Source organism: Fonsecaea multimorphosa (assembly GCF_000836435.1).
Source record: "Fonsecaea multimorphosa CBS 102226 unplaced genomic scaffold supercont1.15, whole genome shotgun sequence".
Classification (NCBI taxonomy): Eukaryota; Fungi; Ascomycota; class Eurotiomycetes; order Chaetothyriales; family Herpotrichiellaceae; genus Fonsecaea; species Fonsecaea multimorphosa.
The window spans coordinates 219,621-245,702 of record NW_015971649.1 but is presented as its reverse complement, the minus strand read 5'-3'; the positions used below and the strand labels follow the sequence as shown (position 1 = coordinate 245,702).

Genomic DNA, 26,082 nt, shown 5'->3' with positions numbered 1-26,082 from the left:
CAGGAAAGCAAGGCCAGGAAAGCAAGGCCAGGAAAGCAAGGCCAGGAAAGCAAGGCCAGGAAAGCAAGGCCAGGAAAGCAAGGCCAGGAAAGCAAAGCCAGGAAAGCAATGCAAGCAAAGCAAAGCCTACAAAAGAAAGCCAAAGATCCCAGCGAGACCCAAAACCCCAAAAACGAAGACAGGAAAAAAGAAAATTTCAGGAAAGAATCCGTGCATTTGGGCATTTACAAAGAGTCATATAGGTTACCCCCTGTACAATCATCTGTATGTAACTGAAGTCGGCTCAATGATCATTCAATCATCCAATCAATCAATCATTCGCTGTAATCGTCCATTCGTTCCCTTTTCACACTCGCCTCCTCTTCCTCGTTGTCAACCCAGCTATTCCCCAAAGAAGAAGGGCGGAAAAAGGGCGTGTCGGTTTTCTTGAACGGACACGGCAAGCAAGACGAGTCTGCTTTTCTCAGCTGTACAGGAATAGGACCTTTTACATCTCTGAGCCCATAAAGGAAGGATGTTGATGATTCTCATTGTTTTAATACTCCGTACGCATGCAGGTATATAGATATATGTCTGAAAGCATCAAACAAGGAGAAGCCAACGGGACGTTTGCAAGATGAGTTTGGGATGGTATGGTATGTACAAAAGCAAGGAGGGGGGGTGCGGGAGGTTAGAACTTGATGACCACCATTTCCATACGCTCGTTCTGGCCTATCAGCCACCTCTCGTCGCCGGCGATGCGGCCCATAAAGGAGACTTCCCTTGTGAGATCGTCGTCGAGGGTGGCCCAGCCAAGCGCGGTCTCTTCCACGTGGGCAAAGTCCTTGATTTTGTCCTCGAGGTCGGCTTTCATGCGCACGACGAGCCGGTTCTCGACGCTGTGGCCCGAGAAGCACGTCTCGACCAGACTCAAGCGGACGCCGGCGAGGGTGTCGACCACGTCCATGATGGGCAAAAACCAGCGTTCACTCTCCTCGACGTCGGCCGTCTCCATGCTACAGTGGCCACGGTAGGGGGGCAGATTGCCGTCCCACTCGCGAAACAGTCGAGGTCCTTCTCCCAAAAACGGGAATGTTGTGGTTTTCGCGCACCACAGCCGTTCCGCGGGGTCAAAGTAGCCCTGTCCCGACACGCCAACGTTCTCGCGCACTGTGAGGGATAGGGTTTCACTGTCCAGGTGCAGAGACATCAAGGCGACGCTCGCGCGCTGACGGATGCCAAACGTGTCCATCTGCATGAACGAGAACCTCGACACGATATATGGACCGGAAGTGGCTTTTCCGGCCGGGCGGAATTTGCCAGACGGGTCTGTGGACGGTCGATACGGCGAGGAGCCAGAAATGTCCCACACCGAGAGCGACTCGATGGGCAGCTCCTCGTCGCCTGTGTACATGCTCCGGTTGGGCTGCCAGAAATACACGGCGTAATGGGTGGCATTGTGGGTGGAGAAGAAGCGGTCGTGGTAATTGGGCGGCAACCCCAAAAAATGCATCTTCCATTCTGAACGCCAGGTTACCTCCCAGCAGGACTTTGGGTGTTCAGAAGTAATAGGCCGGACGTCGAAACAATTCGCGAAATGACGGTTGACTTGTTCCATGGCGTTGAGGTTGTGGAAGGGGTCCTTTTCGGCCCATTCCACGATCAAGGTGCGGTCTTTGAGGCGCAGATTGCGGATGATCTTGCCGCGAATATCGAATGGGATGGGATACTTCTGGCCGGCCTCGACGTCCAACAAGGCCAAAATCTGCGGGAAGTAACCGTCCTCGTTGCCCTCGGCGGGCGCGTACACCAGAAGCCCGTCGTCGTAGGACCACAGGGTCGGTCGGAACAGGTAAGGCTTGGTGCCAATGCGGCTCAGGTGGCTGGCGGCGGTCTCGTAGTAGAGACGACCTCCTGGCTGGCTTTCGTGATAATCCCACTGGCCCACAGGGAACCAGTCGCCTAATTGTTCAACCGGTGCCATGGGGTATCTGTCGACGACTCTGGCGGTGCCCTGGGCGAGGTGGTGGTAACGCGAGGCCACCTTGCCAAGGATGCCTTTCCAATCCAGTTGCGAGCTTTGTGGTTGACAGGGAGAGTGCAAATGGAGGGCGCCGGGGGGGAGAGACCGGACTTCCCTGGCGCGCGGGTAGGACTGCAGCACGAATCTGATGTATTCGTCTCTGGAGAAGGCGGTGCGCCATGACCTGGAGACGCGCTGGCAGGACACGACGTCCCATGCGGAGAGGTGTGTCAGGACCAAGAGGAAGACGTCCTCGGGCAAGTCGGGCAGAGATATCAACGTTGGTGTTTGTGATGGAGGTCGAGGAGAGGAAGGGAGGGAGGCGAGCTTGCCGGGGGTTGATTCCGGCAGCGGCATGATGGATACATGGGACGGAGGGGTTGAGGTGTGCATGGTGGTTGGTTGTGAGGATGACATGTTGAGCACAGCATGGGCACAGCATCTGAGCAACGCATCGAGAAGCCCAAGATGCTGGTCATTGCCGAGGAGAAGCAGTGACAGTGACAGATAGAGTCGGAATCACAGATCACAGTCAGCTCATGCTGTCCTCAGCGAGATGTGTAAGGTCCGGTGTTGTTCTGTTCTATGACGAGTCGGAAATCAAATCCATGGTGCTTGACTCCTCCTACTCCTCCTCTTGCTCCTCTCTGAGATGCTCGCTCCATTGAGCTCGGTTTCAAGTGCGGAGATGGAGGAGGCGAGGAGGGATTCGACGGCTGAGGCATGTGCGCGGGTGACTAAGCGGATCACGTGCCTGCTTATCGGGTCGCCGCTCTTTTCCGATGCTGAGCGAGTCAAGTAACAATAGAAGTAACAATAGTGCTGTTAGTACAGTGACTAGCAAGACTAAACAACGACTAGATAATACGAGACTCTAGTATTGTAGCATCTCCTAGCGTAATCAGAATGGTGACTTCTCCGACGGCAACAGTCGCCGCGGGGCAAGATTTCTCGCTGTTATCGAAGAGATCTCCCCCAGATGCCGCGGGGATTGGAATCAATCTACGAGGTACCGAGTACACGAACTCACTTGCATTCAGGGGTCCACGGGTCCTTGTTTTAACGATCACTCTGTTTGATCTACTTGCCTAGTTGCTTGTCCCAGGGCGCAGAACAAATCAACCACCACCATCAATCACCATCTGTTGTCGTATCTCCTGATAGAGTCACACATTGCCATCCCGCACCCGCACTCTACAGCACACCACTCACTGGCACTTCTTTTTCACTTTCTTTTTTGACCCATCACCTGGTCTGTTGGGTGAGAAGGGGAGGGTCACTATCACACTTTCCTCCTTTGCTGCTATTCGGTCCTTGTAACTTGCTTGGTGGCCAGACTCTCTGTAGACTGAGGGTGTGTGTGGGGGTGGAAATCTCCATTGATCTTTCAACTTCTGCGTGGTGACTCAGGACCCGGGGTTTGGAAATTTTGATTTTACTTTTTATTTTTTATTTTTTTGCCGCCCTTCGACAACACAACGCCTTGAGCTCTTTTTCCCTCAAAACTTGCCTTATTGGACATTTCCTCTCCATTAGGCCCAGAATCTACATACCTACAGTATCAACCTAGCTACCTAGCGTCCTATTCGATCGACCTGTCCGTCCGGCGTCTGCTGCACTCCATCTTCCTCCTACCCAACCCCCACCACCACCTCGAACCCGAATATATCCCTCGCTCCTCGACACAACTTTTTTCCCACTCCACTCTCACTTCATCAAACAGACGAATCTTCCCACCCTCACTACCGCTTCATCATGGTTATGAACGACAACTCCAACATGTCCTCCACCACCATCGTACCCCAAACCTCCTCCGCCACAAATGGCGACCTCCCCTCTTTTACTGTGAAAGCCGGTTTGGCGCAGATGCTCAAGGGCGGCGTGATAATGGACGTGGTGAATGCGGAACAAGCCCGCATCGCCGAGGAAGCCGGCGCCTGCGCCGTCATGGCCCTCGAGCGCGTGCCCGCCGACATTCGCGCCCAGGGTGGCGTCGCCCGCATGTCGGACCCGGCCTTGATCAAGGAGATCCAGGCCGCCGTCACCATCCCCGTCATGGCAAAAGCCAGGATAGGCCATTTCGTTGAGTGCCAGATCCTCGAGGCCCTGGGGGTCGACTACATCGACGAGAGCGAGGTTTTGACACCCGCAGACAATACGTACCACGTGGAGAAGGCCGGCTTCAGGGTCCCGTTTGTGTGTGGGTGCCGGAATCTGGGCGAGGCGCTGCGACGGATCGCCGAGGGCGCCGCCATGATCCGGACCAAGGGTGAGGCCGGGACCGGCGACGTCGTCGAGGCCGTCAAGCACATGCGCACGGTCAAGAGCGACATCGCCAAGGCGCAGGCCGCTTTGAAGGAAGGAGAAGGCGCCCTGAGGGCCCTGGCCAGGGAAATTGGCTGCGACGCCGCGCTGCTCAAGCAGACCGCCGAGCTCGGTCGGTTACCTGTGGTCAACTTCGCCGCCGGCGGCATTGCGACCCCGGCCGACGCGGCGCTCATGATGCAGCTAGGCTGCGACGGCGTCTTCGTCGGGTCCGGGATTTTCAAGAGCGGCAACGCCGCCAAGCGCGCAAAGGCCATTGTCCAGGCCACGACGCATTACAGGGATGCACACGTCCTGGCCCAGTGCTCCGAGGGCCTGGGCGAGGCCATGGTCGGCATCAACGTGAGTGGCATGAAGGATGGCGACAAGTTGGCCGTCCGGGGATGGTAGTGGCACACATTGCGTGGTGTTGGCACATTGCGTGGTGTTGGTTTGGATAGATTCAAAAAGGAGACGAAAAAAGGGATCACACGACCCGCGAAAAAAAACCCATACCGAGACGCAATCGCAAGTCCAGAGATATGAAGAGCACGAGCACGAACATGATCCCAACCCATGGGATGGATAGGGGCAGGATCTGCATGAGCATGAGCATGAGCATGAGCATGAACATGAGTGAACAGAGAGGGACCACATTTTGCACAAAACAAAAATCGAATGCATCAACCCGGCGGTTCGGCGTCTCTATATACACAGTCAACATTCTGTCTACCGAGTTACTCTCCATAGGTTTAGCCTACAGGTGATTGATTTATCCTCATCTTTTGGAAATGAGATTTCTTGGGAATTTGAATCGCTTGAGCCTGTCGCTTCGTGCGTCGAGGAGTCTTTGCTTGCTTCGCGTACTAATGTGGTGAGAATGGTAGAGGTGATTGATTGCTTGATCTCTGTGTGTGCTGGACACAGTATAGTATAGTATTGTCAATACCTACCTATATATATAGCTCGTACGTGTTTCATCATCCTAGGCTCATCTACCCTCTCTCACCCTTTCCCCCTCAATCCTCTGCACCGAACCTCAAATGAGCTCTTCCAAAACCGCTTCGACCTCATCCTTTGCCAGGGGAACGCCCAACATCTCAGCGCCACTAGCGGGGTCTCGCCGACTCGTGATCATCTGGTGGTCCAGGAACTCCTTGAGCAGAAACTGGAAGTTCATGCTGCTCGAGCAGATGAACTCCTCTGCGGCCTTGCGGTAGAGCGTGCGGTATTCGACGCCGACTTCCTCGGCCTCTGTGCTGGTGGTGGTGGTGGGCGCGCCTCGTGCTTTCTTCCGGGTTGTTCGTCTTTCACTTTCTCCTTGCTCGTTGTCGTCTTCATTTTCATCGTCCGCGCCGCCTCCATTGGTGTACGGAATGCCATCGCCGTCAATTCCGTCTTCTAAAATGCTCAGGATCTCAGCGAGCAGTAGACGATAGAGGTTCCTGGCGTTCTCCGGCAAGCTCTTTAGCACGAATCCGATCCCTTCTTTTCCACCCGCCCGCATCCTCTTCCTGCCCAGTAATTCGTGCACATCGTCTACCACGCTGGGTGTCTCGGCCGCGTACGGCGCAAAGGTCGTGCAGTCGTGGAAGACGAATTTGAATTGGTCGAGGAGGGATGAGTTCCATATCGCTGGAAAGGTGGGTGTGTCGCACGTGGCGAGAAAGGAAACCTGTGGGTGCGCCGCGAGGCGGGCAAGGAGTGATTGTATGGAAGGTCGGCGGAGGGAAGCCGAGTCGAGGGAGTTGACCATGACGAGCAGTTGCGAAGGTGGAGGCTCGTCAGTAAGGTGGGATAGCAGAGTGTCGAGCATTTCCTCCGGTTGGCCGATCAGGCGGATCGCTTCGTCTTCTGTTTCAGCCACGGCCGCGGCAATGGTGTTGAGGATTGTGCGTGGGTTGAGCTTCGGGATGTAGCCATTGACGACGACGATGCGAGGAGGCGGACGGCCGCACTTGCTGTACATGTACTCGGCGAACTGGTTGACGAGAGGCTGTTTACTGCCGTAGCCGTAGAGACACAATCCAAACCCTTCGGCGAGTTCGAAGCGCCATTGTGGGAACGACCGGGCGTGTAATTTCATCAGGAAGGCCTTTTCCGGTTCGTGAGGGTCTCGCCATGACGAGATCTGTTCGAAGAACTCCTCGTGCGTGAGCAGTTTGACCGAGTTGAACTTGTTGCCCGAGACTTGAGGAGGGCCAGCGCGGTTTTGGTAAAAGTATCGTTCTTCGGGAGGGATGTCGCCTTCAGGGGTGGGCGATCTCTTGTTCTTTGATCCCTTCGGTCGCCCTTGTTTGCCTGGGGTCTTCTTGGATGGTGTAACCGCCTCGCCCTCGTCGAGCGTGGTTTCGACATCCTGGCCGAGTAGTCCATCTCCGTCGACGTCCTCTTCCTCTTCCTCGTCATCATCGTCAAGTATCTCGCGAGCCAGCCGCGCATCGTGTCCGTTCAGGTCGTCGTCATCAGTGTCCTGCGTCTCAGCAAGTAGTCGGGCACTCTTCCTCTTAGCAGACCTGTCTGCCTTTGCCCGCGCCGACTTGGAGGGTGTGGTAGCTGTAGCTCCGCGTTTGCCTCGAGTCGGAGTAGAGAACAGGGTGCGACCATTGGGTTTCGGGGTGGGACTGCCTTCGTCTTGATCCTCGTCGACCTGGAGGTCTTGGACGGCGGACTTTGTTCTTCTCCTTGAAGGCGTCCCCTCTTGCTTGGGCGTGCCATTTTTCAAGGGGCTGGCGTTGGGTTCCCCATTACTGAGTGCTCTTCCTTCTCCTCCATCTGTAGTTCTCCTCCGGCGCTTGGAAGGGGTGTCTGTGACTGGGATGATGGCATCGGCATCAGGATCGGGGTGTTTTCGTTTAACCATGGTACAGCGTTAGAGGCATCCAGATAGACAGAGGATGAGCACAGGACCTGGCAGGTTGAAGAGGTAGTCTTTGAACTGACAAACTGACAGAGGGAATCGAGGGCTTGTCTTCTGTTCATTGCGCGACGCGACTTTTGTTCTCGCTCCGCAAACCGGCGACTCTGATTGGTCCATCGATTCCTCTACCATTTTATGATTTTTGACTCAACCTTCGTCCTTTTTCCCTCTTTACGCCTCGATGCTTCGCCAATGAAAAGGCGCTACAAACGCAGCTAACATATTAACCATTGCAACAGGGAAATTTTTTTGGGGGCTTGAGAGTGTCTACGTTAGGCACATCAGCCGTGGGTGGGTTCGCAAGTTTTCTGCTGCTCTCTCATTATCTCGGGAATCGGTCATTGATAAGGGCAAGCCACTGACCAGGTGGGCTTCATCAACTCAAGAACTAGTGAGGCTGAAGGAGCCGGCAATCCAAGAGATATCCTGCTCGGCCTTGCGAAAGTGACGGAGCGAGTCATACTCAAAGTGGCTGTCTGGATCTCCTCTCATATTTGCAGCAAACCGAATATGGCGTCCGCTATCACTCCTTCAACAACCCGCTCAGCCATCCGGACATTCGTTCGACATTACTCTGCCCCCATCGATGCCACCATCCCCGCGTCCAAGGTGAAATATGTGCCCACGTCCGGCACCTACCCCAAGGGTTTCAGAGTCTCTGGAACCCACGTGGGCGTCAAGCCGGCCAACAAATCCCATCCGGACCTGGCTCTGATCGCCTCCGACAGGCCCGCGTTCGGCGCCGCCGTCTTCACCACCAACAAGTTCCAAGCCGCGCCCGTCCAAGTGAGCAGAGCCGTGCTCGAGAAGCGCGGCGGCGCAGGGTTGAGGAGTATCATTGTCAACTCTGGCTGCGCCAATGCCGTCACAGGTCAAGGAGGTGTGGACGACGCGTGGGCCATGTCCCGGACAGCATCTGCCCAATTCCAACAACGGTCACAGTCATCATCCAACGCGGAAGATGCAAACAGCCTCGTCATGTCCACGGGCGTCATCGGCCAGAGACTCCCCATCCAAAAGATCCTGGCAAAGATCCCCGCCGCGTACGACAATCTGGGAAGTGACCACGACTCCTGGCTGACCACGGCACGCGCAATCTGCACCACGGACACGTTTCCAAAACTCCTATCCACAACGTTCACTTTACCCGGCGCTCAACATCAGGGCGTCGAGTACAGATTGGCAGGAATGACTAAAGGCGCGGGGATGATCCACCCCAACATGGCCACACTGCTGGGAATAATGTGCACCGACGCCCCGATCAGCTCAGCAGCGCTACAATCCCTACTGACCACCGCGGTGAACAAATCGTTCAACTGCATCTCCATCGACGGAGACACCTCCACCAACGACACGGTCGCCATCCTCGCCAACGGGGCCGCTTCTGACCCCTCATCCAACACCCCAATCTCCTCCTCCTCCAGTGACGACTACACCGCCATGTCATCGATCCTGACATCCTTCTCACAGAGACTCTCCCAACTGGTGGTCCGCGACGGCGAAGGCGCCACCAAGTTCGTGACGATCCGCGTCCGCAACGCGCTCACCTCCGGGGACGCCAAATCCATCGCCTCCACCATCGCCCGCTCCCCGCTCGTCAAGACGGCCCTGTACGGCAAGGATGCCAACTGGGGCCGCATCCTCTGCGCCATCGGGTACACGCCCGACATCTCCCTCTCCAGCACCGCCGAATCCGTCATCCCCGCGAGGACAAACGTGTCGTTCGTGCCCGCCGAGACCTCAAAGTCAAAGGACGAGGGCGTCTTGCGGTTGCTGGTCAACGGCGAACCACAGGCCGTGGACGAGAGCCGCGCCGCGAGGCTGTTGGAGGACGAGGACCTGATCATCGACGTCGACTTGGGCGTCGGACGAGAAGAAGGATATTATTGGACCTGCGACTTTAGTCACGAGTACGTCACCATCAATGGGGACTACCGCACGTAGAAAGGAGCAGCCACACACACAGTATCGAGTATATGGTAAGGCCGTCCGTGCGCGTGGGGGAGGGGAGGAAAAGAAAGAAGAGGCACATCAAAGGGATGTATAGAAAAACGCATGACGAATAGTCCAGAGGGAGGATAGGATGCATGAGGTCTCAAGTCGAGAAGAAGAGTATCTCGAGTGAAGGGACGATCTGAATCAAACATGTCCCGAAATGCCCCTCAAGGCACGAGGATTTGAAACCGGGCAGGACAGAGAGCGTCGTCGCGGGGACGTTTATCCTACTGTATATACCTTTTATTCCTCTTATCAGGGCAGGTCATAAATACATACACAGTAAGACGAACAAGGACGCACGACTATCTATCCTTGCATATAACTTATATAGGCGGCGGAGTGTCATCATACAGGTCCAAGAGGCAGCTAGCTTGACCACAAGGTCAGGGAGTCTGTACTATACAAGCAACACCCGACCAACCTGTAGGTTGTCTGGTATTGTGCTTTGGTTTGCCCACCCTTCACCTGAGCCCCTTGTTGAGCAGTCCCCAGCCACCCATCTCCGACCCTAAACCTTTTTGCTATGCAGAAACAGGGTACAACTTTTGTTCTCCTAGCTTCCCCAACAAGCTGCCCAAAACCGGTCAGGGTTCTAAGCAATCAGCCCCTTCAACCCTTGGCCGAAATCTCCTTCCTTGGCCGCAATCTCAAAATACCCATAGATGATTGTGACTGCCAGCAGGATCCCGGTGCCGCTCCCGAGCGCACCAAGCATGTCACTGGCCACGGACAACGCCCCGATACACGCACCTCCGAACGCAGCCGCCGTGGGGATAACCCTCTTCAGCTCCTTGTACATGCTCTGCTCACGATGACCTGCCATTACCAATCCTTGATCCTTCAGGGTCTTGGCCACGTCGCGCGGGGCACTGCCAGAGACTTCGATCCATGTCTTGGAGAAGACCGCGCAGGTCACGATGATGAATGTGACGTAGATGACGGTATGGATGGGGTCGAGGAGCGCGTCGGTGAAGTTCAGGGGTGGGGACATATAGTATGCAATTCCACCGCTGGCGTACAGCTGGGACGAGCCTTCTCTTGGTTCCCATGTTCCAAGAAGTTTCACCAGCAAGTTATCCGAGAAGCGAGTGTAGAGCATCTGGCTGATCATGAAGATATTCGACGCCAATGCGGATTGCAGCATGATGGGCATATTGGAGGTGTAGAAGAGGCGGACTGGGTAGGAGCCGCGCATGCCTCGTTGGCGGGAGGATTTGACGGGAATCTCGACCCGGAAACCTTGAAGGTAAATGACGGCAGCGAAGACAGTCAGGGTTGCCAAAAGGTTCATGATGTTGGGAAGATGCTGGCGATAGAAAGCTTCGCGGAGAGCACGGGTCTTGTCGGGCCAGGTGACGAGGAGGTGGAAGAGGGCAATCACAGCGCCTTCAAATTCTTTTCCCCTGCCTGTGTCAACCGTCGTTGGGGAGAAGGCTTTCCAGATGATGGACTCGCAGATGTTTGTGGCGATGAAGAGGGAAATGCCAGATCCAAGACCGTATCCCTTCTGGAGCAATTCGTCCAGGAGAATGACCACCAAACCAGCGATCACCAGTTGAACAATCAAGAGGAGGCAGATACCAGCACCGAGATCGCTCGGTTGACCATAAAGACCAGTGAGGACGAAAACGCAGGCTTGACCGAAGGACAGAATGATGGCGAAGAGTTTTTGAGCGGTTTGATACAGTTCGCGATCGGACTTGAGATCGAGGTTGACGTCGATGAGATGAGTACCAGCCAGCAGCTACGGAGCCACGTTGGTTAGTACTGAAGCAACTAAGCGGAATGTCTGCGCATACCTGGAAGACCATCCCTGAGGAAATGATGGGTGTTGTTCCCAGTTCCATCAATGTTCCCCTGTTACTGGCCAACATCATACGCAACCAGTAGATGGGATCTGAAGTGTCGGACGAGACGATGCCGTAGAGAGGCATTTGGCTCATGACCAAGAAAATCAGAAGTGTACACTGTCCATCGCAATCCAGTCGTTAGTCTCCTAGCGCTTGTCCGATACTGCGATTCAGTCGCGTGGGTTCTCGACGGGCTGCGCTCTTACTCCTGTCCACATCAACTTCTGGTTGAATGGGATTTTGGATTCTGGGGCCGCCACCTCCGGCAGGAGGGGGGTGAAGGGTTTAATGAGGTCGAGAAAGCGGACTGGATTTTGCCGTGGTTAGCAATTTTGTCCCATTGAAAAGTGCGGAGAGGAGAAATGAGGGATGAGGGAGGCACGCACGGCCACTCATGGTTGCAGTACACCGTTAAAACAGCTTCAGGCTGTTAAGAGGGGGGAAAGGAAAGCGAGAAAAGAGCCAAAGGAGCGCGAGAAATGGTTCCTGAAGTAGAGGGAATGGGAGGAAGATGGAGGACAGTTTCTCCTGAAAGCTTCGAAGTGACCTTGCAATTTGGCCGCGATGCCAGAGGACACTTCAACAATCCTCCATGCGCCAAAAACAGAAGCTATGCCGAGAAAGCGTAATGGTGCCAAGAAATCCGGAGCTCAGCCTTGTTCAGCCTCACGCAGCCTCGTACAGCCTTGCCCAGCACAATGCTGTTGACTTGCAACGTGAACGCTGAGGCTCTTCTATTGAACGGCTGACCTTACCTTGATCAAGGGAGGTGGCCAATGCGAGAATCAGCACAATTTGAATGCAGGAAACAAGACCGACAAGCTCAATGACATGGCGGTTTTCGCCGCTCCGCCAGCGTCCTGCAGATTCTGTTATCAAATTGTAATCGTAGGGCGTGGATAAAGTCCTCCCCTCCATTCCCCAAAATCTTCGTTGTAAGTCGTCATGATACATATTGTATTACCAATATTCTCCCGTCTTCCTTCCTAACACCTGTCATTGTTGTCGTTGTCCTAAATCAGCCATGTACCTTCGCGCCGTGCACGCCGAATTCAACATCCCCGCCCTGCGGCATTTTATCCGAGAGAATCCCCTGGGGTTATTGATCACGTCCTTATCGTCGCCCAATTTTCCAACTATACAATGCACGCACATCCCATGGCTCCTCGATGTCGAAGATGACTCGAGCGAGACAGAACTCGGCAGACTGCGCGGACATCTCGCAAGGCAAAATCCGCATTCAAAGGCGCTGATTGAAGCCGCCACTCAAAAGCAGCAAAGTCCATCAGATAATAATAATAATAATGGCACTTCCCCATCCAGCACCGGCACCAAAAGCCTCAGGGAAGAAGTTTCCGTCATCTTCAACGGGCCGGCACACCACTACGTGACGCCCAAATTCTACGTCGAGACCAAACCTGCCACGGGAAAAGTCGTGCCGACGTGGAACTATTCGGCGGTGCAAGTTTACGGGACCGCCACTGTGCATTATGACACTCATCTTGAGGTAACGGGCAGATTTCTCCAGCGGCAGATCAGCGACCTGTCAAACCACGCCGAGACGACGGTCATGGGTTACGAAAGACCGTGGAGCGTCGAGGACGCGCCTGAGCGGTATATCGAGCTGCTCAAGAAGAACATCATCGGGATCGAGATTGAAGTCACCCGCTTAGAAGGTAAGTACAAGATGAGCCAGGAGTTGGGCAAAGCGGACCGGGAGGGCGTGATCAAAGGGTTTGCGGCCCTCAACACCGAGGTCGGGGATTTGGTGGCCAAGACGGTCGAGCTGAGAGGAGAGCTGAAGGACTCGCAAAAGACGGTTGGAGAGACTCGTGCTTGAATCAGCCTGTTCGCGTTGGACATGCAAAGACGGGAGGACAACAGGCTGTGCCTCTTTTGCCAGAGCTATGTCGGATAGATGATGTCTTTTCTCTGTCAGCTCTTCAGTCGTCAGCCAGATTAATATCCTGCAAATGCTTGAAACTGCTGGGATCATATGAGGAATTGGCATCTATCCTGTTCTGCCAATCGCAGCCATCATACTTTTGCCAGCCCGGGGTGCCATTCTACCGCCTGATTGCAGAATGAATACCTCGTACCTTCCGCAATGCTGGTCTTCATCTATGTATCACGTAAAAGTTTTGCGATTCTCGACCTCGCTGGGCTGTGCTTCGTAACCTCTCTGCCCTTGGAGGAGGAGTCTGGCAATGAAACGCCCGTCGCTATGCAGAAGCTCCCGCTCTGATGCTCACCAACACCATGTCCTCTGCGCTATCAAATGCTACACTGATATACAAAAGCGCCTCGTAGCTCGACCCTCTGCATCCGCGGGTTGAGTCCTGCTAATCCAAGTTCCTGCCATGTAGACAAAGTCTACCAACTGCCTTCTTCATCACATGCAAAGTAAGTCGAAAGCTCCACACATACCTCTGCGCCAGGCTGTTGTGGCTTCACCATTAGCACTTCGAATGGAAAATTGAAGGTCGTGCCTCCTTTACAAACGCAGCTATTTCGTCTGTTGCCGCCGCTCTTATTTTCGTTTCACGAACATATCATCGGCATTGGCCTTCTTCTTCCTTACCATCGGTTGTCCGTTGTTCGTCATAGCAGGAGCACGGCCAGCGGGAGGTCTTGGTGGGAGACCCGATGATCCCGCTGGATTGGGCCGTTCAGACGGTCTCTGGGGAAAGCCTGACCGCCCTTTGTGTATGCTGGCTGTGCCAGATGCGGCAGATCTGTTTTCTGGCTTGACTCGCGGTACCTTGGCTCTTGTGGAATCGCTACCAGAGGACTCATCCCACTTCCTCTTGGCCTCCTTGCTCGATGCAATCGTGTTCGAGGTCGTAATTGAGCTCTTGACGACGGGAATCTGCGCGTCGTGTTCACCAAGTTGTTTTTCAGCTCGATACTGGCGTGCTTTGTCTCTTCTTTCGCCATAGCGGATCTCTTCTTTCCGAACCTTCTCCTGTTGCGCCTTATTGAGTCTCTTGTCTAGAGGTGCCGTACAATCAGTGGTGGGATGACCTACTTCGCCGCAAGAGATGCATCGAGGTTCAGTGCAATTGGTAACTGTATGACCTGGGCACTGACATCTGCGGCAAATCCCAATTGACCCAGCCAGCGCTTCTTCGTTGTCGCAATTGACCGTAAGATGCTCGTACGACCCGCAGATTGCGCAGTTATGGAGGTCGTTGAGGCCGTTGCCGCCCCCTGAAGGGTTGTATTCGCCGGAGTTGGCCCTTGAAACCGTAGCCTTCTCCCTGGGTTCGGCAGGCTGTCGTCCATCCGGAGCAAGACGTTTATCAGTACTGGTATCGACTCTGGTGACCTCTCGCCTCCCTACAGATTGCCCCGAGTCCTGCCGCTTCGGCTCTGGTCGGGCAACTGAAGTTGCTGAAGATTGCCTTGGAAGAGTGATTCCCGGCTTGGCTGATGTTGCGCCAGCTTGATTCAGGGGACCGCTTAGTCGAGATGCGTCTTTCCGGTCCTTCCCGGGTGCTGGTGACGGTTCTTTCGACTCCGAATTCCCACCAAATGATCTTTCCGCAACGATGGAAGACTCTACGTTGTCGGACGGGGACTCAGTGTAGTCAAGCATTTCAATATCGTCCTTCATCATATCTTCCGTCAACAGCTGCCGACCCAGGAGCCTGGCAAGGTCGCCGTCAGTGTACAAATTCCTGGCTTTGGCATCTGTGACCAGAGCTCGCCAGTACTCGCCTTGCATAAGTGCTTGCGAATTGCCCAAAACCCAAAGTGAGCATTTGGCACGGGTCAGACCCACGTTCATACGTCGAATGTCATTCAAGAAACCAATGCCCTGGGTCGAAGCCCTGACACAAGAGAAAATGATGATCTCGCTTTCTCGGCCCTGGAAAGCATCTGTGGTGTTGAATTCGATCCTCGAGTAGATAGCTTCCCCATATTGATCCCTGAATCGACGTTTGAGTTCGTTCAGTTGACCCTTGTATGGGGTGATGATGCCAATCTTTCCGGTAAAGTCATATCTGCGGACGTCTGTCGTCAATCTCCTATACAGCTGCATTGCGACGGTGATCTCAGCAACGTTGACCAGCGAGTGCCCCTTGGTTGATGCTTGGCTCATGCCTTGAACGTCGAAGAAGCGATAAGGTGCGAAAATCTCACTGTGGTGCCACGGTCTCCGACGGAGCTTAGCCATGTCCCCGCCGTCCTTCAACAGAGACTCGTAGAATGTCTTGCTCGGGAAAAGACTGATCTCTGGATGCATACGATATTGCGTGTCTAGGAGATGCACGTCTTTCTTGTGGTTGTTTTCCATACGGGCAAACAGACTCTGCTCGTATTGAAATTTGGCCGCTTTTCGCGAGAGAACTGTAGGGGGCAATTGTTTCGGATCACCGACAAGGATGCATTTTGAACATCCGTATTTGAGAGGAATCAATGCCGACAACTCAATTGACTGTGCAGCCTCATCGATAATGACCGTTTCAAATTCGACGTTGAGGCTCTGGAAGAGTTCGTGTCCGCTTCCACTTAAAGTCGCGCAGAGAACGTGTGCCGAATCTAAAATCTCCTGTTGGATTCGTTTTCGGCTGAGTTCTACGTCCCGAGACGCAGTATTCTGCTTTTCTCTCAGGTCGTCGATTCTGCTGCCCAACCCGTTCTGCTTCCGTCGAAGCGCGTCCATAAGCTGTTCATCGGCCACATCCACTTGCTGACCTTTGCCTCGACGATCTTGAATCGAGTCTCGAAGATTTCTCAGCTCTTCCGAGACTTCTTTGTGCTGCATCATCACGCTATGGATGTCTTCCCCCGGGGCTCTAGGTGCGGCAGCACTGAGCTTAGCATTGACCAGTTCCTCAAGTGTGACGTCCTTCACATTTGTGTTGATCACTTCACTCCGACCCAAGCGGACGACTGAGATCTTTTCGGGTACGCCGTCCAACAGTGTAACTCCGTTTTTAAACCTCATCACTAACTCGTCAACGGCCGCATTGCTTGGGGCACAGACCAGAATTTTCTTGCTCGAGGGCGGTGGTCGTGGTGCACCATGAGTTGTAGTTGATCTTGCAGCACTGTTGTTTTGTTTCTTGATGAAGCCCGTCAACATGGCACCAACGAGCGCACAGATGGTCTTGGTCTTGCCGGAACCTGGAGGACCCTGAATCAAAGTGAAAGCGTCGTTGTCAAGGGCGGACTTTACAGCTTTAGCTTGTGCAAGGTTTACGCTGTATGTCGCTTTGATTGGCTGGAGCACCTCTTCGGCATAGTCGAGGATGGGTGACGGTTGCGCTTTGATGATCTCGTCGCACAGGTCATAGTACTGCAACGCCATCAATGCACCATACTCTCTCTCCAACGGCGTCAGGGACAGGATTTGTACACCATGAACAACGGCTTTATCGCCCAGAAATGGTCTCAGGGGGTTATTTGCAGCATTCACCCGATAGACAACTTGGACTTCTCCTCTCTTCCTCGATATTTCTTTGACCCTCGCCAGACAATGCGGCTCGCTCGGATCCTGATCTGGTCTGCTCGACTTCGACAGCAGAACAACGTCCGAAACTCCGATACCGAGATCCTTTCCTTCCGTGAAAGACATCGAAGAATTAATCTCAAAGAAGCTGTCCACGATCAGAGAGTTGGCAACTTTGACCTCAAAAGCTTTGAAGTTGCCCTCCTCCCGTGCTGCACGAAAACTCTGCCAGCCTTCCAGGACAAGGAGTGGTTCAAACGTCTTCTGATAATCCTGTGCAGTCCGGAACGTATTCGTAACGAGGGTGTAGTCATCCTTTCCCGAGTTCGGAGGTGTATCTGTCTCCGCAAAGAAATCCCAGCCAAGAATTGTGCGGTGTAGATCGCTCAGATCGGGAGCAAGTCGGGCACGAATATCCTTCTGAGTCCGTTGTTGCTTGACCTTCCGTACAGGGCCAGCCGGCATAGGCTTTCTCTGTCCAAGCTGATCACGAACGGTAGGGCCCCTCGAAGGGATTCCAAACAATTCGTCGTCTGAGTCCGAATCAAATTCAGACTCGCTGGACACCATGAGACTGTTTGGACCGGCCGAATGATCCTTGCCTACAACACCCAGCCCAGCGATTCCGGAGCCTTGTCCGCTCGTCTGTGCACCGATTCCGGTTTTGCCTTTCAATTTGAGAGCAGCTTCCTTGTCTCGGAGTTTTCGGGCCGCTTCTTCGCGCTTCCGATTCTCGATGAAGGCTCTCGCCTCTTGCGCCTTCTTTGCTTGAATGTCGATTGTAGACACGGGCGTGGCCTTTGGCTTCGCAGGCGGCTGTTGGAGGAGGGATTTGATCTTCTTCTTGTCCTTGCTTGTGACAGTTGCTCTGTTAGTATCAAGTGTTTTGCTGGCGATCTCAATCAGGTCTTCATCGGCGATATCGTCGTCTCCAAATTCGTCGGTGCTACGACCCCTAGAGTCAGGGGTGGATACTCTTGACACCGAAGCTGCATCGGTCCATTTTCCAAGGTTGAGTGTAGCTTGCTTCTTGACGGCTGGTCTTGCGATTTGTCGGTCAAAGTAGCCTTCCAAAGCTCGCACTAGTCTAGCTTTTTGTGAGGCTGAGAGCATCGTTCTAACGGAGCTTCCTGTTGCCACATCTTCCACGTATGCGAGACCATCGCTGTCGGTCACCACAGCTCGATGCTGTTTGAGTTGGTACAGCATGTCGCAGATCAAGGATACCAGTGTATCGGCCAGGTACTCGTCCCTCAGTCTCAGCCACTTGCACATGGTATCCAGAGCACTCAATGGCGATCCTATACTCTTCTCGCTGGCGCTAGCAGAGTCCAAGAGGATCTTTCGAATCTCGCCGGCTTTATCAGGCTTTGCCTTTGTCAAGACGCTCGCGAAAAGGTCATACTGATGGAAGAGCTCTCCAGCGTACTGCATGGCATCGCGGCAGACGTCTTTCATTATGTCCTTGTTGTGCACCTCCATCGACCAGCGCTCCGTGTGACCATAGATGGTCTTCAGAGCGATCCACTGGTACGACCAATAGCTCTGGACAGCTTTGAGGTCTCGACCAGAGAGCTCCATGCGTCGTAGGAGGCCATCCGTTGGGTTGCAGAGCACATCGAGGATTTCCATACCTGTCTTGAGCATTCTGGGCACCGAGGCGAACGTTTTATAATTGGCAACGCGCCTGAACACCCAACATACACCATAGATGGTAGTCCCGAGAAAGGCATTCATCAAATGGGCGAGGGCTTCCTTCCGAATCGATTCTCCACTAATATGCTTGACCGTAGCAATCGTTGCCTCGTATATCTCTTGATGTGGCGAGAACAAAGCGGCAACCAGAGACATACTCGTATCTTGCTGTCTGAACAGCGTGTCCAAATGGGGTGGTGAAAATTCAGATATCCGCTCTAGCAGCTTGCTGACCATTTGGTTTACCTTTTCGAAGATATCGTTGTATGACCTCTTCTCTTTCGCAAGGCTGTCGCCCTCTCTGACGCGGAACTGCTCCAGACCAGGAAGAGACATGATCCCTATCAGTGCCGCAGTGGACAGCGTGGGATCGTCATCCCGTAGATTTTCAATGACTGAGGTCCAAATCTCTGGAGTGTAGGCACTCGAGTCCTGCTTCCGGGATTCGGTGCGAATGAGGTTCTCGAAATCGAGCTTCAGGCACTTACATTCCAAGGCGATTGAGTTCTTAACGAGGTTCACAACGTCTTCTCGAGCGTCCTTCTGGAGCGACTGGGCGAGCGCCAGGTCTCTAGGCCGTAGTATCACGTCTAGGCGGTGACCAATCAGATTCAATGTGTCAAGATAGACCAACCGCTCGACTGGATGTTGACTGTCCTCCTCCTCACCAGAGAAACTGATCACAGTCTTTAGCAACACGTTTACAGCCTGCTCAAAGCATGCCCTTCTTGCCGCAAGGCTAAGGGAGCCATTGTCAATTCTTTCAAATAGCTGATTGAGGAGCGTGTGTGCAGCGGGGGGCCGATTGGCAGGTTTCAGGGATTCGAGCAGTGAACTGATCCAAGACAGGACATTCGGAGCGGACTCATCAGCAGCAGGGGTAGCTCCTTGCAGGTCAATATTAAACGAAGGGCTTGCAAAGATCTGCTCAACGATTGTCTGCGAGGAGATGGAGCCCATGGCCTGCCAGAATGCATCTGGAGCCTTGGCCAAGATCTGTTTGAGAGTCGACAGAATAGACGGCACGGCAGTTGTCCGCTTGGCCAAGTGATTCAACGCTGTTGTGCATATGTTCGGGTGAAGGTCGAATAGTTTGTAGGTGATGAATCGTTCGTCGAGCTTTTGAACAATGAGGTCCAAAGCACTCCACAGCTTCGCAACATCGTGAGGATCGGAGGCCGTCTGCAGCTTCTTCTGAAGGAAGTCTTTCACTGCCCAATCCCATTCCAGGTCGGTGGGACATCGATCAAGTCGTGTCCAGATCGAACTTGCCCATACCACCCTGACTGTGTTGGAGTCAAAGAGAAATCGAGTGGTGGCAGGGAGGATCTCCCGCATCTTAAGCGACTTTTTCGTCTGTATCATCTTAAAGGGCCCATCGAAATGAGTCTTCAGTTTCTCTTCATCATCTAGGAACGCCTGAGATACGAGTGCCTCGAACAAAGCGTGAAGATGTTTGGGCTCGAGTACCCCTGTCCCTCTCTTCTGTTCCGGGACACTTCGCAGAGCCTCGTCTGCGGCATCGAGTCCCTGGACAATCCGTTCGACATCCCGCCGGTTGATCAGAGCGAAGAAAGTGGCAACATCCTCCTCCTCATAGTCCTGCCTCAAAGCGGCGAGAAAGTCGACTTTTGCAACGTAGTATTCCCTGATGCAAATGTCACATTTTCCCAGGGCTTCCTCGAGGGTTTCCCAAATGAAACGTTGGTATTGCTCGCTTTCCTTCCCGTCGTAGGCGAGGAGTTGGAGTGACGATACAAACTTTTTCCGCCGTTCCTTGGTCTCTACGATTCTCGCGAGGCGAACTGGATCATCGGGGTTGGGATTTGGTTCATCATCATATCTGTCGGTATCATCATCGCTCTGCCGGGGACAAAAGATGTGGAGGCCGGGGGGTAAGTTTTTGAATTCTCTGTGGGCGCGAGATGTCAGTGAATGTGACTTCGGTCAAGAGGAAGTTGTTTCCTGGTGAACTTACTGTAACGTGGTTATGAACTCTGCCATGACGGCGGTGGTTGTGACCGCAGTGCCAGGTGAGGTTGGGTAATGTTAGCAGAGGGTGGCGCGCATAAGCGAGATTTTGGATCTCTCATACTGGTAGGATTGTGATCACATCGACAGATCTTCATGCGTAAAAGGGGCGCACAACTCTGAAAGAATAAGGCAGTTCCATTGTTGGCAGTTGCTGGAACATGTGCTGGAACATGTGCAGTGTGGTTCCGCTTCTATGAAAGCCGCATCGGGCGCGTCAACCAAAAAAGTCGCGTGCAGCCGCCACTATGAAACCTGCAGGTGTGCACTAGGCACTTGGCGCCTCTCGCCGCTCGGGCTGCCCGGCACCCACCCGGCCTCGTAAGGTCGTCACTATAACTTCAATCCTTCACAGCCTGACTTCATATTTGAATGTAGACTTCGTATACATGTGGCCATATGTGGTCTCCGTAGACATCTCTAGTTGCAGTCGGAAGTTCAGAAACCAAAGCATTTCAGTCAATTATATGTTGTGAGTAGTGCTTGTTGAATAGATATCTACATGCTAGTAGTCGATCACGAGGACCAAATGGCGGGCTCTATCTGAAAAACAGTCGCTGTCAAGTCTCGCTCACTTGTGGTGCGTGGTTCACTTTGGTGCTTTCAAAAGTATATACAGCACAAAAAGCCTTCGCTAAATACTTCACAGTTCCATGGCCAGTCCGTTGGTTCCTCCCAATAACACCTGTCCAATATCCATGCGGTCCGCAACGCCGTGATCATCATAGCTATAGAAGGCCGGCGTAAATTCATGAGGCGCAAAATATGCTGTTGCCTTTTGTCACGAGGTAGGTCGCTAAACACTCTCCTCGGGAATCACCCGAGTATTGACCTCACTAAGACCAGGTTGGGAATACTGAGATTCCATCCTTGACAGCATGGCGGCACTGGTGAAATCACGACTGCCTTCGAAACTCGGTCTCAGCTTGTCGAAAGACTGGCGTTGCCTATCAAACGACGAGCGAGCACGCTCTACCGAGGGTCTCCTCCGCCGCAACTTCTCCGGAGTAGACGAGTCTCCGTGAAGTCCAGCGGTGTCGAAGGACGGCTGGGTCCTATCCGTGCCATCACTGCCTGTTTGACTGTGAGGGTGACGGGTAGGTGCTTCTGAGGGGGGATAGATCGGTCGTTGCGATTCCGCCATGCTTCCATATCTCGCATGTTGAGGCTGCTGCTGGCCATTTGGCTCGGCGTGAACTTCCTCAGGTTGTTCAGATGATGTCCCCGAAATATCGACGACTTTGGGAGGAACGTAAGCCTCGTACTCGTCCAAGTACTTGAACTTGCCCTGCCGGACCTGCTCTCGGACAATGTCGATGTCGTAGGGCAGGTAGTTCTTCTGGAAATATTTCACACAGAAGCGAGGTAGCAGACATATCACGAATGTCAGGAGTGTTAGTGCCCAGAAGGTTAATTGCCCATAGACCTCGGAGCCGGCCTTGTAGAATTGGAAGGACGCTTCGAAAGAAGAATAGATACCAGTCCAGGCAAAGATCAAGAGGCAGCTGATGACGGTGATCAATACCATGATCCAGTCCCACTTGTACGTGTTGAGGAGGATGTAGGAGTTGATCACGATGATGGTCACACAAGCGACATAGACGCCCATGCGGCTTCGATCGGCAATGCCTCGTCCGTTCTCGGTCTCAAATGTTGCAGGCTGGAAGAGGAGGTAGGCCATAAAGTAGCAAATGGCAGATTGATATAAGCCGTCAACCATGTATAACCTGACTCCTCGTTAGATGAGATGGTTCAACAAAGGGTCGATATCCTCACCAGAACTTCACTTGCGTCCATTCCTTTCGTTCCATTCCTCGTCGGTACAACTGGGGTACTGCAAGAGACACCTTGTCACTCACGTCTTGATCCAGAATACCTAGCAGAGCGACGGGCACAGAGGTGAAGGCCAAGTTCACGAGAAGGATGTAGGTATAATCAAAGAGGTAGGTGATGTCAAAGTTGTTGTATATCTGGTACCAGAACAGAGCAAAAGTCCAGACCAAATTCTAAAAGCACAGTCAGTTGGGGTTCGAGAAGAAGGTGAGGTTCACACAAACCTTGTAGAAGAAATTGGCAATACTCTCGGCGAGACGGCGGTAAGACCAACGGCCGTGGACGAGAACCAGTCGTTGCAGGAAACGGAATTGGCCAATGGCATAGTCGGACGACATAACGGCCTGTCGCCCTTCTTCACCAGCAATGCCGACCCCGACGTCGGCCTCTTGAATCATGGCAATATCATTGGCACCATCGCCAATAGACAATGCCATGACGTCGAGTCCGGTTTTAACAAGCTGAACCACGGCGGCTTTCTGTGCAGGGCTAACTCGGCAACAAAGGACAGACTTGCACTGCTTGCACAACACCAAAAACCGCTGTCTAAGCTCATCTCGCAAGACCAACTTGAGCGACTCTCCGTCAATGACTAACGCATGGGTCGGAGGCGGAGGCTCGTGAACAAGTCGAGCGGCTGCGAGTTCCTCGTCGGAACCGGTCAATCCGAAAGTTTGGAGATGTTGATCCAGCAGCTTGGCAGCTTCATCGATAGTGGCCTCGGGAATATCGAAAAGGATCAGATCCATCTCGTTCGAGAGCAAATTACAAGAGAACCCAATGTTGATGGCAGTCTCGACCTTGTCACCGGTAAGGACCCAGAGCTTGATGCCAGCTTGGCCAAGCAGAGCAATCGTGTCAGGAACACCATCTTGTAGACGATCTTCGATAGCCGTGCCTCCAAGGAGTGTAAGTTCTCTCTCAATTCGATCGGCCACCTCTTCAAGGCGGTCCTCTCGGTCGGCCAAAGCTTGTGCGGCAAAGTCGTGGTCCTTGTTCCATTCTTGGTAGAAATCTTCATCCACGTCTCTTTCCGCCACACAGAGAGTCCGGAGCCCTTCACGAGCAAACATCTCCAGATTCTCAGCGGTCGCCTTGCGGAGTTCTTGCTGTTGACCACGGGCAAGACGCGAGTAAATCATGCTGTCGGCTCCCTTGCAGAACAGCTTGATTCTGCCATCGGGCATGCGCACAATGGCACTCATTCGCTTTCTTGTCGAGTTGAACTCCAGAGTGTTCAGAATCCGATAGGTTCGATCTTCGCCAAGGACATTGACATGGAGGTCATCGTTAGTACGGCCCAGGACTGTAAAACCTACATCACGCGCCGTGGCAACAAGGGCAGCTTCGTCGGGAGACTGGGCTTTGAATTCGATCTTTGGTGGATCACCCGGGGTTGTTTCGGTGATTACTGTGTGACAAAGTGCCAAAGCAATCATGAAATGTTCTACCGCCGCTTGTTGTGCTTCGCCTGATTGCCCATTTAGATCAGCCACAAAGTTCGGAGAAACGAACGTGAGGTCGTCGTCGTGGAGATAAGGATTGTCGTAGGTCTTGCGAAGCAACTTCAGCATCTCAACGCGTGCCTCTGCGATTTCTTGACGCACTCGGGCAGCTTCAGCCTCGACGTCAACTCCTTGTCTTCTTCGCATCCCTGCCTCAGCCTCGGTATAGGCCTCGCCATACTGGACGCCGTTGATGGTGCACTTCTTGAACTCCATCACATTCTGAGTCAATGTTCCAGTCTTGTCCGAAAAGATGTACTCGATTTGTCCCAGATCATCCGAAATGTTCCAGCTCTTGGGGGTACAAGGGTAATCGAGCCTTTCGTAGTACATGTGGATATCGGACCAAATGAAAAAGGCTTGGATGGACCTGACGATTTCCAAGGTGATGTACAAAGAAATGGGCACCAAGTTTTGAAACAGTACCACGGCGGCCCAGAAAGTGATGAAGCCGTCGGTCGGGGGATTGCCGCCAATTGAGCCGAACTCGAAGAAGTTCAAAGAGTTGTTGTTTTCGGACCAGGTGACACCTTGCACGATACCGGCAACCAAGCACATGAAGAACAAGATGATAAAGTTGTAGATGACGTTCCAGTTCAGGTCCCTAGCCATCCGTGCACGTTTGCTGGGGGTGATACCAGAATTAAGCATGATTTTGGTCTCACCCCCAGTGAACACAACCACTCCGAGAATCCACTCAGTGTTTTTCAAGCTGCAGCCACGTAGAAGCATGTTGTTGATGCTGATGGGTTCCGCCATGTCACGCGTGGGAGCATTAGGGTTCTTGGGGTCCTGCTGTTGCCAACGAACCACTCCATTGTAAGCATACAAGTTCGGGTTAGGTCCTTCGCTATCGATCAAGAACTCGGCAAATTCACAGTCTCGGGCGTGCTTGACTTTGCGTCCTGCCTGAAGGGCTTGGCGGACTTTCAAATTTGTCTCGCCATCCAAGTTTTTCGTCTCAACGTAGCAAGCACCATCCGGGTCAGAGGTAGATAGCACGACGATGTCGGCTGGGACAGGCTCGTCGTTGTAGATACGGACAAAATCGCCCACTTTGACATTTTTCCAACAGTCCTTCTTGAAGCGGGCGGTATCAGGAACTTCCTTGTGAGGGTTGATCACGTTGCCATAGTCCTTCTTAGGTGGAACGACGCTCTTCCTCTTCGGAGAATGTTGCGTCCGGAGCATCGAAGGCGCGTTGTCTCCACCAGCGCGAGCTTCATCAGCTGTCTCGTAGGAAAATGCACTACTCGGAGGTCCACCATTGGCATCTGGAGGGAGGCTCGATCGGTAGCCTGGTGATGGCACGGGAGTCATCGCAATGTCATCGCCGGTCTGACTCTGGGAAGAATGGAAAGAGTCGCCTTCTTCCGAGTAGATCGAGCTTCGACGAGTATTCCTGGTAGCGATTGAATGATTCCTGTGCAAGCCGGGGTGATCGGCAATCGCATCTTTTTCGGAGCGTTTAGGTTGACCTCTCCTCAGGCTCTTCATCCAGCGATAGGTTGTAATGACGGCCCTTGTGCAGCCCTTCTTGACGCGCCGCCACAGGGAGATGTCGTCGTCAGAGGAGTTGACATTTTCCCAATCCACTAGCCGGTACACGGGGGAGTTATTGAGTTCGGTGTCCAGCACCGTTCTGCGCCAATCCTCCACTGCGTCCTTGATGGCAGTCACTGTCAGGATGAAAATCAGAGGTACAGATCCCAGGCCGGGATTCGAGGCGCCGAAAATGGAGAATATCTGAAAAGGTTAGCTGTCAACTGCAATGAAAGATCCCAAGCCTGCTTACACTGAGGATAACGATAAAGAAAAAGTATATATTAGCGATGTTGTGGAATTGAAACCATAAGTTTTTTGGCACGAAACTGAGAGGGGTATATTTTGCTGTTCTAATCTTATTCCTCGAGTACTGGGCCTTGATGCGGCCGTCTTCTGTTCTTGCTTCTGGAGGCAGAGGTAGATTGACGTAGATCTGGCGCCCGTTGGATTCCGATTGTATTTGCTGCTCTCCGAGAGGACTCTCGTCGGTGATCAGACCGGCCATTTTGGGGCCTTCCGGCTTTTCTTCATAGGTCGAGACGGTCACTTTAGGCACCCTTTGAAGCAGAGAGAGTCTTTTCTTCGCTCCGGTCTGGCCAGGTTTCCGAGTTGTAGCCCAACGCATTCTCTTGACCGGTTTCGAGACACTGGTCTCGCCGCTGGTAAAGTGGATTCGAGCCATGGCGCAAGGACAACCGCAGGTGTAGGAGCCGTCAAAGGGGGGTAAACCGTCACCCAAAGGGCGCGGGCTGTGGCTTTTGGGTGGTCAAGAAACACGGAGCAATCAATTGTTGCCAAAAACGGGATTCCAAATTCTGTCCACTGTTCTGGGACGTTTGACGAAACTCGTGGAGGCGAGACGGGTCAAGGGACGGGTTGCCGCGTTTTGAGGCTGGGGGAGAGGGAGGGCTCGGAAGAGTCGGCTCACGTCAGCAGCCTGA

General features: G+C 53.3%; 8 protein-coding genes across 8 annotated transcripts; 3 read left to right on the top strand and 5 right to left on the bottom strand.

Annotated features, from left to right (window-relative positions):
* Positions 1-670: 670 nt before the first annotated feature.
* Positions 671-2,359, bottom strand: Z520_07453 (uncharacterized protein; the record flags this gene model as incomplete). Its single annotated transcript, XM_016777951.1, has 1 exon — positions 671-2,359. One exon carries the CDS (start codon positions 2,357-2,359, stop codon positions 671-673), a length of 1,689 nt encoding a protein of 562 aa, XP_016630857.1.
* Positions 2,360-3,757: 1,398 nt separating this feature from the next.
* Positions 3,758-4,717, top strand: Z520_07452 (pyridoxine biosynthesis protein pyroA; the record flags this gene model as incomplete). The annotated part of the gene is made up of 1 exon (XM_016777950.1): positions 3,758-4,717. The coding sequence occupies one exon, from the start codon at positions 3,758-3,760 to the stop codon at positions 4,715-4,717; it is 960 nt and encodes a 319-aa protein (XP_016630856.1).
* Positions 4,718-5,345: 628 nt separating this feature from the next.
* On the bottom strand, positions 5,346-7,169 carry Z520_07451 (uncharacterized protein; the record flags this gene model as incomplete). Its single annotated transcript, XM_016777949.1, has 1 exon — positions 5,346-7,169. The coding sequence occupies one exon, from the start codon at positions 7,167-7,169 to the stop codon at positions 5,346-5,348; it is 1,824 nt and encodes a 607-aa protein (XP_016630855.1).
* A 567-nt stretch (positions 7,170-7,736) lies between these two features.
* Z520_07450 (uncharacterized protein) lies at positions 7,737-9,170 on the top strand (the record flags this gene model as incomplete). The annotated part of the gene is made up of 1 exon (XM_016777948.1): positions 7,737-9,170. One exon carries the CDS (start codon positions 7,737-7,739, stop codon positions 9,168-9,170), a length of 1,434 nt encoding a protein of 477 aa, XP_016630854.1.
* A 646-nt stretch (positions 9,171-9,816) lies between these two features.
* On the bottom strand, positions 9,817-11,470 carry Z520_07449 (protein transporter SEC61 subunit alpha; the record flags this gene model as incomplete). Its single annotated transcript, XM_016777947.1, has 4 exons — positions 9,817-10,968; positions 11,024-11,191; positions 11,281-11,381; positions 11,461-11,470. The coding sequence occupies 4 exons, from the start codon at positions 11,468-11,470 to the stop codon at positions 9,817-9,819; spliced, it is 1,431 nt and encodes a 476-aa protein (XP_016630853.1).
* Positions 11,471-12,098: 628 nt separating this feature from the next.
* Z520_07448 (uncharacterized protein) lies at positions 12,099-12,914 on the top strand (the record flags this gene model as incomplete). The annotated part of the gene is made up of 1 exon (XM_016777946.1): positions 12,099-12,914. One exon carries the CDS (start codon positions 12,099-12,101, stop codon positions 12,912-12,914), a length of 816 nt encoding a protein of 271 aa, XP_016630852.1.
* A 690-nt stretch (positions 12,915-13,604) lies between these two features.
* Positions 13,605-20,231, bottom strand: Z520_07447 (uncharacterized protein; the record flags this gene model as incomplete). Its single annotated transcript, XM_016777945.1, has 2 exons — positions 13,605-20,139; positions 20,206-20,231. 2 exons carry the CDS (start codon positions 20,229-20,231, stop codon positions 13,605-13,607), a joined length of 6,561 nt encoding a protein of 2,186 aa, XP_016630851.1.
* Positions 20,232-21,054: 823 nt separating this feature from the next.
* On the bottom strand, positions 21,055-25,823 carry Z520_07446 (uncharacterized protein; the record flags this gene model as incomplete). The annotated part of the gene is made up of 4 exons (XM_016777944.1): positions 21,055-21,985; positions 22,035-22,264; positions 22,316-25,342; positions 25,392-25,823. 4 exons carry the CDS (start codon positions 25,821-25,823, stop codon positions 21,055-21,057), a joined length of 4,620 nt encoding a protein of 1,539 aa, XP_016630850.1.
* Between the last annotated feature and the right edge of the window lie 259 nt (positions 25,824-26,082).